This window comes from Cyprinus carpio, chromosome B13 (genome assembly GCF_018340385.1).
Source record: "Cyprinus carpio isolate SPL01 chromosome B13, ASM1834038v1, whole genome shotgun sequence".
NCBI lineage: Eukaryota > Metazoa > Chordata > Actinopteri > Cypriniformes > Cyprinidae > Cyprinus > Cyprinus carpio.
In genome coordinates, this window is record NC_056609.1 from 20,250,754 (window position 1) to 20,264,719 (window position 13,966).

Below are 13,966 nucleotides of genomic sequence, written 5' to 3' on the forward strand. Positions count from 1 at the left end.
GCTTATTCCAATCCTCAGTTTTTAGAATGTCTTTTATTTTGGGAGATATTTAAGATATTTTGAGATTTTTTTGCTGATATTCCATAAATTTGAGGGCACAAGCACTTTCTCGCTTTCTCAGCTAAATCATACATCAGCCATTTATATTTGGTTGTGAAGCAGTGACAGCTGTTGTGAAATGTTGCCAGATATATCCTGCGTATATGATAAAAATACATTCAACATCACTGATCCAAATCTACAAACATCTTGACATTCATAAGGCATAGTGCGATTGTGTCTGTATATCATTACATAGACGGGAAAGAACACATTTTTATGGATAATACTTGTCATCAATAGTCATCAAGCTAACTCTAATGTTGTTTTTGCTGGGCTTCATAGTTTAGTTTCATAGAAGAGTTTACACACAAAAAAATGAAAATTTCTTAAAATTGACTCATCCTCAGGCCATCCAAGATGTAGATGAGTTTGTTTCTTCATCAGAACACATTTGGAGAAATTTAGCATTGCATCACTTGCTCACCAATGGATTGTCTGCAGTGAATAGGTGCCGTCAGAATGAGAGTTTAAACATCTAAGAAAAGCATCACAATAATCAACAAGTAATTCAATTAATGTCTTGTGAAGTGAAAAAAAAATTCCATCATAGAGGAATCTTAACTTTAAAGCATCGCTTTAGTCCATAATCCATATTAATGTTTCCTCCAATGAAAAATTCCATCCCCTGTTGTCCTCTCACATCAAAATCCACTGACCTGTTTGTTTAGAATTGTTTTGTACTGTTTTCACTTGTAAACAGTGCTTGATCTGTCCATATATCTAGATCTGTGCAAATCAGATGACTTTTTCACTGGAAGCAATATTATGTGACTAGACTAGAGGAAGGAACAGTTTAAAAATAAAAATGTCTTAATTATGTATTTATTTATTACAAATATGAAGCTTTTTGATTCACAAGATGGAGTGGAGTTGTCAATTACTTGTGGATCATTGTGATTTTTTTATCTGCTGTTTGAACTCATTCTGATGGCACCCATTCACTGAAGAGGATCCCTTGGTGGGCAAGTGATGTAATGCTAAATATCTCTATTTTTTTTCCAATGAAGAAACAAACTTATCTACATATTGAAATTGAATAGCCTGAGAGTAGAACTAGTAATTGAAAACTCTGGTTAGTAGTTTTTCCATCGTTCCTTCATGCCACAATCTAGAGTACAACTATATTCCACTGACCTGTGTACTTTTGGTTTACATATAATTTCAGGGCACGATGTAATAGGGAACAGTGACAGTAGAAGCTCTCAGCTCTGAATTCAGATTTCATTTCATTGCATGAAGAAGGAATAACTGGAGCTATGGCTGTATTTGGGTTTAATATACAGTACAGTATAATGAGGACAGGACTGTCAGCATTTATCAGAATGCTGAAGATTTTTTTATTTGTATTTTTTTACTGCCATACTGGCGAGATGATGGGGAGGTAATAACTTAATCTTTTGCATATTAATAAGAATGTTTTAAAATAATACAGCATTTCATGCAAATATTTCATTCAGTCAAAAAAAAAAATCACTTAACATTTAGGTGAGTCCATTTATTTATTTAGTTGCATCACTGCCGGTGTATTTATCACTGAATCCTTAAGCATTAGTCAGTCGAGGATGTATTTGGATTTGATATATTGTTATAAAGATAGGGCTCATTATACATATTAATACATATTAATACAGAAAAATGCATATTCTCATATTCTCGATTACACAAATTGATGCATTGAACACAGAATTTTTTTTCCCTGAAATCTAAATAAAGTTTTGTGGAAATCCAAGTAAAGTAAAAAAAATTTAAAAAAATAAAAATAAGAATGAATGTGAAATCAGTAGCAGTCTATAAAGGCTTCTCTGTCTATTTCAGTTCTTTCAGAAGACTGAAACTATTGAGAGAGCATTTCATCAGATGTAAGAATAATTTCTCTTAGTCTTCACTCCTCTGTAGTCAAAACACCTACTTCCTTTTCTGATATGATGATGCTGATTATACGCATACAGTAATGATCCTCATCTATGTTAAACAATGAGATGCACTTTCAGAACCAAACCCACAAGAGTACTTTGATCACAAATTTATTCTAATTTATTCTAATCCCTTGAAGGCTCATCAGAATACTATAGCATAATTAATACAAGTACAAATGTGCTGCAACCTCAAATTAAATGAATCTGAACACATTGCTTCATACAAAAAAGAAAGTGATTTAATGATCTGCTCTTGTAGCATCCATTGAGGTTTAGTGATACACATCTCATGATCCCATGCTCCCTCAGACAGCAGAGCAGGACCTGAACACACTCCCACAGATGACTTCTCATTAGTGCTACAGTTTGTTGTTGCCCTCAAACTGCTCTGTAGCAATTTACAACTGAGAGATCCTTTCAGCCAAAATACAATGTTGTGCTTTTTATGAATAGAATGTTCCAATGAACATCATTATTTGAAATGAATCTATTATAAGATATCAAATGTTTTTACTTTCACATTTGATGTATTTAATGTGTTCTTGCTAAATAAAAGTATAATAATAAAAATAATAATATTTTTTGTAAATGTGTGGTGCTTGCTATGACTGCCATTTTTTTTATCCACTTTAACCCAAATTCAATTGTTTTCTGTCACTGATCATTTGCTATATAACATCCATATCAAAAGAAATGTGTCTTAAACATTTCACCATGTATATTGTGGTTGATTACAACTACATGTAGCTGAGTTCAGCAGTGTCATCTTTTCATGTTTTAATAGAGTACACAGTAAGTGGCTTTTGATACAGTACTAACCAAGTGCCCTTTAGAGGATGCCATCTATTTTTTGTAAAGCTCTCAGAGTTGCTCTCAGTACCCTCCCTAATAAAGACTCTGCTATAATACAAAGAATTATGCAATGAATGAAGCTGCTCTTGGTGGTTGTCAAGGTTCTACTGTGAAAGTCTGACATGATTTGACTGGTTCCATGGTAATACTCACCTCAGCACAGACCCCAGCGATAAAAGCCACTCAAAATATTTGTCTTCATTCAAGACCTCCACCTCCATAGGTTCACCAAGTGCTGATGAAACATGAAGATCTTTGCCTTGATTTATAATGGATTAATTCTCGTTTGTACCTAAAAAGAGGCATTATCTCAGCTATTGACTCAAAATTGTCCCAAGTACTATTTGTTTCGTAAATTTAAATTTGTTCATATACAATAAAAGCACAATGACCCATTCATCAAGGACACATTTAAATAAAGTAAGAAAAACAATAATCCGTAAAAATATGTGGTTGGTTTTTAAATGAAAAAAGAACTATTGTCTGACTCATTACTATAAAGTCATTTGTAAATGTAAGATTCAGACTATAGTGTTGGGTGAGGATACATGTAAAAAAAAAAAAAAAAAAAAAAAAGCAGAGCAAAACAGATGCACATATAAGCAAAAACATATTTCTGTGAGCTGCAAGATCAAACAGACATTAATTCAAACTGATTATGGAGCACCAGCATGTGTCAGCATCTGTGTGTCCTCTGGAGTTCTCCACTCATATCTTGAGCCAAATATATTGATATACGTTTGCTTAATTTGTTTTTTCATGGAAACAGTAATGATCTGGACAGGTTCTTGATCTGGATCTCTACTAAATATTGATTGCATTGCCAAACAGCCACAAGTTAAAGTGATGAAAAAAGTGAACTTGTACGAAGCTACATTTATGTATAGGCTAAGCTATATCAGCACATGGATTGATGATTCTAGTTTAAACAGTTGAATTGATTAGACTGCACCAATTCTAACAATATGAGATAAAACAGACTAAAGAAATACTGCATTGCTGAGATAATCTTTCACTGATTTACAAATAAAAATGTAGCTTTCTTATTCATTCATTCATTCATTCAAAGTAAAGTTTTGTCCCATGTCTGAAGAATCATGTGGAATCACAATATACAATTCACAACTAAGGTAAATATCGCAAAAATAAATTTAACCAGAATTTTTATAATATAACAACAGCAATAATATTAATAACAACAACAACAACAATATTACATTTTAGTTAGAAATCTGATATTTTTTGTTAGTTTTATTTACCACATTTCTTCTTTGTTCATGTTTCATATAGGTTTTATATTTTTTCTGCAAAGGTGAAAAAGTGTGTGTGTGTGTGTGTCTGTGTGTGTGTGTGTGTGTGTGTGTGTGTGTGTGTGTGGTGTGTGTGTGTGTGTGTGTGTGTGTTTGTGTGTTTGTTTTTTTTTGTGTTTTTTTTTGTCTTGTTGTTTCGCTGTTTGTTTTGTGTAAGTGATCAGGCGTTTTATACAATATGTATATTTTGGATGCTAATGAGCACATGGCTGTCTCCAAACTTAATGATCCGCCTTCATATACATTCATAGAAGAGTTAAAGAAGGCGCCTCACTGTAGGTTCTGTGACACAGCCGATGGTGTCATAAAACACTCCGCATCAAGGGAGCTGCTGCTGCTTCAGTGTGAAGAGACGCGGAGCAGCAGCAGAGCAGCACTGACTTCTCAGCCTATACTGTAAAACTTTGATTTCTTTCGTCCCATTTTTGAAGACAAGTTTCATACATGGGGGATACGAAGATTACTCCTGAGGTGTTGGAGCAACTACTACAATTTTACAATCTTACTCGTCAGGAGTTTATTGAGACGTATCAGATTCAGCCGTTGGTTTACATTCCTGAGTTACCGGCCAGCGCCAAAACTGCATTTGTTATTTTGTACACGGTGATTTTCCTCCTGGCTCTCATTGGCAATAGTCTGGTTGTCTATATTGTCTTAAGAAAGCGAGGGATCCAGACTGCCACGAATATTTTCATATGCTCTCTAGCCGTCAGCGACCTCCTGATATCTTTCTTCTGCATCCCATTCACTCTGCTGCAAAACATCTCCTCTGAATGGTTCGGGGGTGAGTGTCACTTATAAAGCATTGTTATTATAAAACAACGTTTGTAATGCATGTAATATGCATGTTTTGTGCGCTTGCAATATGTTCTGCAGGTTTTAGTTTTCTGTCGACAACCAGTGAATCTGCTGATGATCAATACATTCAAGAGCCAAATGTATAAGGATTTCTCTTATAAAAAAGAGAAATCTTTTCTAGTAACCTAGTTTAAAAACATATGCTAAGTTCTTAGCAACCTAATTTTTGGTTACATGTTGTCTTATTAAAAAAAAAAAAAAAAAAAAAAATTCTACAGATGTTTTGATTTAATTACTCTGAAATTCCAGCCATTATTATTATTATTTATTGACTATTTGTTGATTGTCTGATGTTTTTACATATTGAATAAATAGAAGTTTTAGTTACTCCATTTGACCTCAATAAAGTCAGGCAAAAAGTTAATTAATTAATTAATTAAGGGACTAAACTCGTCACAGGACAACAAAATATCTTCCTGCATGTTGATTATGTCTCACTGTCTTTGACTTGGCTGATAAAAAAATTTCAAATATTAATTAGCCTGTATTAAAACAAAAGTATACCCAATTTTTCCCTTTTTTGGCCCTTTAATAAGACTTAATTTTTTTAATTTCTAAATAGTTACACCATCTAAAAAAATTTGACAATAAACCCGACAATAATTTAGAAACTAAAAACATTGATAAGACGTATGGAATTCAGTTTTATATGAACGGTTGTTCTCAATGTATTTATTAATAACATAATATATCTAAACAAGTCAAGTCAAGTCAAGTCACCTTTAATTATATAGTGCTTTTAACAATACAGATTGTGTCAAAGACGCTTTACAATATTAAACAGGAAAATAGTGTGTCAATAATGCAAAAGGACAATAGTAAACACTCAATTTTCAGTTAAAGGCAGTTCATCATTGAATTCAGTGACGTCATCATCCAGCTCAGTTCAGTTTAAATAGTATCTGTGCAATCAAGTTGACGATATCGCTGGATATTAAGTGTCCCTAACTAAGCAAGCCACAAATATGAATGGATGTAGGCTCTAGTTGGCTTAAAACTTTGATGGGTTGTAATTAAAGTTTGCCAAAGCAAAAGACTCGGGAAGTAAACGCTCTAATTATAACATTTAATCGTTTGTAGGCGTGTTGGTGTGCAAAACAGTTCCCTTTGTTCAGACCACTGCGATTGTGACTGGCATTCTCACAATGACCTGCATCGCCGTGGAGCGGTACCAGGGGATTGTACACCCTCTGAAAATAAAAAGACAGTGCACTCCACAAAGAGCATACAGAATGCTGGGTGAGTAGTTTCTGACAACCAATATCCTTCACACACACACACACACACACACACACACACACACACACACACACACACACACACACACACACACATAGTATATAGTATTTATTATTTTTGAAGTATTAGATCATGCATAATTTGCATTCCACTTCTATGCGTAAAGCATCTGCATAATTGAGTTTTCATTCTCTGTTAGTGGTTGTCTGGATTGCAGCCATGATGGTTGGATCTCCAATGCTCTTTGTTCAACAATTAGAGGTACTAATCAGATTTTTTGTCTGCCATTTGATGCTTTCAGAACATTCAAAACATCCACATCCAACTTGTTGAAACATTACTTAGCATGCAGTCTGTGGGTGTATTACCATTACAAAAGTATACTTCAGGATTTCCCCAGGGTTTAGCTTGTTAGAAGCTGTCAGGTGCCTTCTGGTCCAAGGTAAAAAGTATATATATTTTAGATTATTCACATATTAACACTGGTCCATTTCATATGCTCTATTGATAATTGTTTCCATATCCTAATTAGTTATTTCAAATATCTGTTTTTTCCTCTGTGTACAGGTGAAATATGATTTTCTATATGATCTCCATCATGTGTGCTGTCAGGAGCGCTGGAGCTCGAGTGCCCACAGGAAGCAGTATGCAACCTTTATTCTAGTGTTCCTCTTCCTCCTGCCGCTTGCAGCCATGCTGCTACTCTACACCTTAATTGGTATTAAGCTCTGGATTCGCAAACAAGTTGGAGACTCTTCAGTCCTCAATACCATGAGCCAAAGAGAGGTCTGCAAAATATCCAGGTCATTTTTTTTTACATTTCTCAGCGCATGCTGTATTTGACTGACTCTAATTTAAACAGCTATTTCTTGTTTTATAGTGTTTTCTTTATAACATTCACTACCGGTAAAAGTTTGGAATAATTACGATTTTGTAATGTTTTTGAAAGATATCACTTATGCTTACCAAGCAGTGAAAACAGTAATATTGTGAAATATTATTACAATTTAAAATAACTGTTTAATAATGTTATTTATAATGTTATTTGTTTCTGTGATGGCAAAGCTGAATTTCTTCAGAATAACATTCTAACTTGATAATTTGGTGCTTAAGAAACATTTCTTAATATTATCAATGCTGAAAGCCATTTTTGTTACCTAAAATTTTTTATTGTAAACTGTGATATACTACCATTCAAAAGTTTGGAGTAAATGAGATTTAAAAAAAAAAAAAGCATTAAAAAATAGTATTATTCCAACTACCTTTTGACTGGTAGTGTATAAGGGATTGAATATCTGAAAACTGCTAATGATTAATCATTATGCAATCCTCCCTCTTTATGCAACAGAAAGAAGCGAAGGGCCATCAAGATGATGGTCACCATTGTTGTGCTGTTTACTGTCTGCTGGGCCCCTTTTCATATGGTTCATATGCTGTTTGAATACAGTAAGAAAACCAAAGTGTCCAATAATATATCTGTGCACATTACAGTGTGTTTTCTTTCAAAAATCAGTTTTATTTTCTTGTTTCCAGATTACCTGAACAAAACGTATGATGACATCACAGTCAATATGCTTATTGCTGTCGCACAGGCCATAGGATTTTCAAATTCATTCAACAATCCTATTATTTATGCTTTTATGAATGAGAACTTCCAGAAGAACTGCATGTCCATGTCCACCTTTTCCTTTTGCATTAGGCGATCCAATCAACGTGTCGATGTTAAGGACAAATCGACAAAGGACAAGGTACTTTTTTGTAAGTCTGCCAGACAAGAAGAAGACATCTTTGTCGTGCCCAGAATACATATAGTTGATCAAGTTCAATCTGCAAGATCAAACATGCAAACATCTCTGTCATTTCTGGAGTAGGAATCTGCCGAGAACAATAGGATGCATGCAAGATGTATGAAATCTATCTATCTATCTATCTATCTATCTGTCTATCTGTCTATCTATCTATCTATCTATCTATCTATCTATCTATCTATCTATCTATCTATCTATCTATCTATCTATCTATCTATCTATCTATCTATCTATTGTTCCAACATTCTAAAGTTCTATCTATCTATCTATCTATCTATCTGTCTGTCTGTCTGTCTGTCTGTCTGTCTGTCTGTCTATCTATATACTGTTCAAAAGTTTATGGGTTGGTAAGATTTTTTATGTCTTTTTTTGTCTTTTATGCTCACCAAGGCTATATTTATTTGCTCAAAAATACAGTATAAATAGTAAAAATGTAAAATATCATTACAATTTAAATTAAATATTTTATTGTAATTTATCAAATAAATGTCATTTATTCCTGTGATGGCAAAGCTGAATTAGCAGCATACATTATTTCAGACACATGATCCTTCAGAAATAATTCCAATATCCTTAATGTTCAAGTATGTTTTTTATGTATGTCTATGTATGTATGTATGCATGCATGTATTTATTTATTTATCAATGGTGAAAAGTTGTGCTCCTTAAAGGAGTAGTTCACTTTCAGAATGAAAGTTCTGTCATTTACTCCCCACTTCTTCCAAACCCATGAGTTTCTTTCTTCTATTGAACACAAAAGAAGTCAATGGTGCTCATCAACTGTTAGGATTCCAACAAAAAAAATATCCTCTTTTGTGTTCAATAGAAGAAAGACACTCATACAGGTTTGGAACAAGTGGGGAGTTAGTAAATGATGACAGAATTTTCATTCTGAAAGTGAGCTAAACAGCATTTTTTTTATATAGAAATATTTTGGTTTTTTTTTTTTGTCTCCAAGACAATGACAGACCATTGCATTTCTGCAAATGGCAAGGATATATAAATATTTCTTAAATAAAATCTACTCTCAGATACACTGATCTCATTATTGCGTGGTTTGTGTGTCAATGTCAAATCAGTCGATAGGTGATAGTAAATGTGTGATAGTAAGTGACATTGATTTAAATCCTGTAAAAATGTAAAATAAAGTGACAGATTAAACCAGAATAGGACTGTTAGCATAAATAAGTTTCAGCCTCAAGTAAATCTAAATAAATGTTTTATCTTAAGGTCATGAAAGGTGCGCGACTGACTCCTAGCTGTATAAAGTCGGAATTTCATATCATCATTAAATTACTACTGTTTACTTAAACGTTTAGAAATATGAATTTTTTTTTTAATTCACGTCGACTTAATTTAGATAATGAAAACAGTTTCGTTCAAAGCAGCCGGTCGTAACTTACAATTAATAAATGTGAATTTATTGATCATGTGTGTCAGTTCATTTCCATATAACACTTTTTCCTTACTTTCAAATAAAAAAAATCCTATTTCTATAAATAAAAATGTTTTAAACACTTTCTGAAATCAGTTTTAAAAAACAAAAAGTCAGGCAGTACCTCAATATACTATACCACCGCTCAGGCATATTCTTGGACACCTACAGGTCCTTCTTTCTTTTCCTCGTCCCTGAGCGAGCAACGCTAAGATGGTGAGTTGACTGTGGAAAAATGATTGTGCAAAATCCGATTAAATCTCCTCCATCCGGTGATATTATATTGACATTGTTGCCATAAAGCACACTACATGTGTATAATAACCAATATATAGCGTCATTTAGAGAATATAATGTGTACGAACTTTTCGGTAGACTAAAATGTTGGTGTCCCGCCTCATACCATCGTGCTACTCTTAGCAGTGGCTAGGAGAATTAAAATGTTACATCGCGGTTACATATATGTATCCGTAGACTAGAAATGGGAACTATATAACATTGGAAAATCATTATTAATCCTCGTATATTGTATGTAGCCCATGAAGCTAATGTAGCTACAGTGCTAACTATGGTTCATGCTCTGTGTGCAAGTGTCTTAAACTGCACAGGTTTCGGTCTGCATCTGTACAAGAAGCTCACGTTTCCTTTTGAATATCGCTAATAAATACTACTAATAAACACTGTTGGCGTTTTCACAGTACGTGGCTGTCAAGTAACTGTTTAGGGTAAGAAATGTGACTCGTGACAATAATAATGAATTCTGCTTTTTAAAAAATGGCTTCATCGAAGTTGAACATCAGCCCAGCTCATAGATGAAACCTGAAACATGTCAACAATTGTCTCTTTGCAGAACGAGACAGTCACTGTCAGGACCAGAAAGTTTATGACAAACCGGCTGCTTCAAAGGAAGCAAATGGTAAGTGTGAGGCAGTTTATGTTTGCTGTCTTAATGGAACTTAGTTTGCACTTTATGCATTTACTCAATCACGTTTTTATAATTGTTTCAGGTTGTCGATGTCCTGCATCCAGGCAAAGCAACAGTCCCCAAGACCGAGATCAGGGAAAAGCTTGCAAAAATGTACAAAACCACCCCAGATGTGGTGTTCGTCTTTGGCTTCAAAACTCAGTTTGGCGGTGGCAAGACAACAGGGTTCGGCATGATCTATGACTCGTTGGACTACGCCAAGAAAAACGAGCCCAAATACAGGCTGCAAAGGGTATGCTGCTTGATGCTTGTAGGATCGCATGATCATTTGACTTGAAATAGAAAGGCTGTGACTTAAATATGCATTGCGTGTTTCAAAGTATAGTGCGGTATTAATCAGAAATGAAAAAGCCTAGCTTAATATTTATGAAGGAATAATTAATGATGGCCATAGATGTACATATTGTGTCTCTGCAGTTGTAATGTAAAATATAACATTCTAGTTAATATTTACAATAAATATTTTTCATTAATTGTAATTTTATACTCATTTTTCTGTTCACAAAAATTATTAAAATTGTGTTGCCTTCTAAATAAGCACAGTGTTTTCTTTTAATTGAGATCTTCATTTTTTTTTTATCAAAAGTCCTTTCCGTTGCTGTTTTAAAGAGATAGTTAACTTGTTGAAATTCAAAATCGTTGTCATTATGTCTTCTGTTCAAAACTTCTTCCAGCAGAGTTTGTTTTTTATATATATATAGAGAGAGAGAGATGAGTAAATGTGAACATTGTGTTTTATTCATTCTTTTTTCCTCAGCATGGCCTTTATGAGAAGAAAAAGACATCTAGGAAGCAGCGCAAGGAACGCAAGAACAGAATGAAGAAAGTTAGAGGCATCAAGAAAGCCTCTGTTGGTGCTTCTGGCAAGAAGGTAATGTTCATTTTTGTTTTGAGTTCTTGTTTAGGATTCGGAGCACTTATTTCTGTTGTTCATCATAGATGTTTGTTTCTTCATCACTGTCTTGGGTTTTAATGTGTAACTTTTCATCTTTCCTCCTTTATCAAATGTACATCTGGATTATAGAAGGTAAACACTTTCACAAGTAGACTAACTGCTGTGGAAGGAGAGTCTGGAGTGATCTGTAAAGTTAACTCCAAACATTTAGCTGCTATGTTGATGGCTAATGCTATTAACCAGTATGTGATTGGAAGTAATTCTTACAGGCAACTCTGTTTAATCCCACTCAAGTAGTGCAACTAGTGTGCTCACTAATAGTGAAGTGCTGGACTATGTAGTAGTTAAGTAGAAGAAGCTATATTGCAATTGCTCTCTGAAAATGGTTGACAAATTCATGTGACAGTCAGAGACTGTTTTTTTGGGGCTTAGTTTACATACCCACCATGAAAGTCTATTTCAGAGATCCACTCTAGAACTTGATAGTGTTAGTTGAAAGTTTCATCTTTGTCCAATCTTTTGCCTCCCTGGGATGTTTACAGAAGTGAAAGGCTTGAGGTTTCAGGTAAAGTAGAGTGGGAATCAGCATGGTGTGCTGATGTGATACACTTTTACCACTTACTTGAAGTGCTTTGCATGTTCAATCCCAATGCCTCACCTCAATTGCAGATATTTTAAGGATCCTGTGTTTCTAACATGGATAAAAAGATCTTTCAATTTATGTATTTGAATTGTTCCAGTCAGCATATTTGACTGTTATAACTTACTACTAATTTGTAGCATGCTCTGTGTGTGGTTAGCATTCACTCATTTGAGGTAAAATACCCACTTGACTGCAAGTTTGACAGAACCCACTGGAGTTTTCAGAAACAACCCCTCCCTCAGTTATATTTTCCCTTGAAGTGAGAGCTTGTCCTTGATACACATACTTAGGGATTTTGTACGGGTAGTTTGTGTATAATAGTTTTGTAGTTTGAGTGTTGAAATGTTGTAGAAACTCATTGGAATATGTTTTGTCTTTCCTCTCTTACAGTAAGATCTTCAGGGAAGACCATCGGCCTGAAAATGTTCTTGTACATTGTCAACAAATAAATTCTTTAAAAAAAGTGGATCACAACGTCTTTGAGTGCTCAATCAGAAATGCAAAGTTTGTGTTTTTGCTTGAATGTTTAGTAGCATGGGACTGTAATGATTGATACAGATGTTAAACATAATATCTAAGCCTGTAGGGATTTCATCACAGTTTACAGCATTGCTTCTCAACTCCGGGCCTGGGAGTCGATATCCATTTGTCAATTGCTGAAATGTCACGTTATAGAATGGCTCGAAATTGTAGTACACATTCGTGTATTAAAATGTTAACCTAATGCTGCGTTCCAGACAACTCGGAAATAACAATTATATTACATTTATATATCACATTTATACATATGTTATACTTTACATAATATGCACAGAGATATATATTATAGTATATAATATCTGTATAGATGTTCTTTCCAGGTCCAATACATTGGTTTTCGTGCATGTCAGTAATTCATTGACAGATTTTTTTTCCACCCAGTCTTTGAAGCATACTACTTTTATTCATTTTTGTTTGTTTGTTTAGTCATTCAATTTAGATGTGCATTTCTGTTTTTCTGCCCTTATTAATTGTAAATTCATAAAAAAAGTAATGAAGTGCAACAAAATGCAATCAAAACTTTATATTATAATCATATTGCACTTGAATAAAGTTAAAGGTGTAATCTGCCGATTGTCCTGCAGAAGGCTGCATAAATCTGTCGTCTTACGATGCACTTAGGACTTTACAATTACTCCTGACCTCTCGTAGATCCATGATGATTTTCGTGTGCTACTTAAGTTACAAAGCCTTCGGGGAAACAGACCGTAATAAGATCAGTTGTACAGTCGTTTTTACGAACTTCATAGGCTTACAAAGCTTCTGGGAAATGCAGCCCAGAACAGTGGCTCCGTGCCAAATTGGACAAATTTCTGCGCGCCAAAAATATCAATCAGACCTTTTTCACCTTTCCAGGCTTCTTGGCAGCAGAAATCATCATAGTTGGGTTAAATGGATACTCCACCCCAAAATGAAAATTTTGTCATTAATCATTTACCCCCATGTCGTTCCAAACCCATAAAAGCTTAGTTTGTCTTCGGAACACAATTTAAAATATTTTGGATGAAAACCGGGAGCTTGTGACTGTCCCATTGACTGCCAAGTAAATTACACTGTCAAGGTCCAGAAAAGTATGAAAGACATCGTCAGAATAGTCCATCTGCCATCAGTGGTTAAACCGTAATGTTACGAAGCGACGAGAATACTTTTTGTACGTGAAGAAAAAAAAAAAGACTTTATTTTGGAGAATATCCACTGAACGCAAACTGCGTATGATAATCTGTGTTAGCCGCGACACAAGGATACGTTTTCTACGTGCATTTAAGCTTTGATTTGAACGAAAACAGCGCATCAGTGCAGCGCGGCTGACACAGAAGAGCGTACGCTGCTTGCGTTATGTTTGTGTTGTAAGAGATGGCACTACGGTGATGCGGAGAGAAAAAT

General features: G+C 34.4%; 2 protein-coding genes across 3 annotated transcripts; both read left to right on the forward strand.

Moving 5' to 3' along the window:
• Positions 1-4,348: 4,348 nt before the first annotated feature.
• On the forward strand, positions 4,349-8,259 carry qrfpra (pyroglutamylated RFamide peptide receptor a). The gene is made up of 6 exons (XM_042736155.1): positions 4,349-4,964; positions 6,119-6,277; positions 6,477-6,538; positions 6,845-7,080; positions 7,626-7,723; positions 7,811-8,259. Exons 1-6 carry the CDS (start codon positions 4,625-4,627, stop codon positions 8,146-8,148), a joined length of 1,233 nt encoding a protein of 410 aa, XP_042592089.1. The 5' UTR covers positions 4,349-4,624; the 3' UTR covers positions 8,149-8,259.
• A 1,364-nt stretch (positions 8,260-9,623) lies between these two features.
• On the forward strand, positions 9,624-12,511 carry rps24 (ribosomal protein S24). Of its 2 annotated transcripts, XM_042737177.1 has the most exons (6): positions 9,624-9,736; positions 10,371-10,436; positions 10,528-10,737; positions 11,263-11,376; positions 11,530-11,532; positions 12,434-12,511. In XM_042737177.1, exons 1-6 carry the CDS (start codon positions 9,734-9,736, stop codon positions 12,434-12,436), a joined length of 399 nt encoding a protein of 132 aa, XP_042593111.1. In that variant the 5' UTR covers positions 9,624-9,733; the 3' UTR covers positions 12,437-12,511. The 2 variants fall into 2 exon arrangements, with proteins under 2 accessions (XP_042593111.1, XP_042593112.1); XM_042737178.1 differs by lacking the exon at positions 11,530-11,532.
• The last annotated feature ends 1,455 nt before the right edge of the window (positions 12,512-13,966 follow it).

Bases quoted from the DNA above. Each gene is read 5' to 3' on its own strand.
- qrfpra (XM_042736155.1), top strand. From the start codon at position 4,625: ATGGGGGATACGAAGATTACTCCTGAGGTGTTGGAGCAACTACTACAA. The intron at 7,081-7,625 runs GTCATTTTTTTT...TTTATGCAACAG, and splicing joins GAGGTCTGCAAAATATCCAG to AAAGAAGCGAAGGGCCATCA. The intron at 7,724-7,810 runs GTAAGAAAACCA...TCTTGTTTCCAG, and splicing joins TCATATGCTGTTTGAATACA to ATTACCTGAACAAAACGTAT.
- rps24 (XM_042737177.1), top strand. The intron at 10,437-10,527 runs GTAAGTGTGAGG...TAATTGTTTCAG, and splicing joins TGCTTCAAAGGAAGCAAATG to GTTGTCGATGTCCTGCATCC. The intron at 10,738-11,262 runs GTATGCTGCTTG...TTTTTTCCTCAG, and splicing joins CCAAATACAGGCTGCAAAGG to CATGGCCTTTATGAGAAGAA.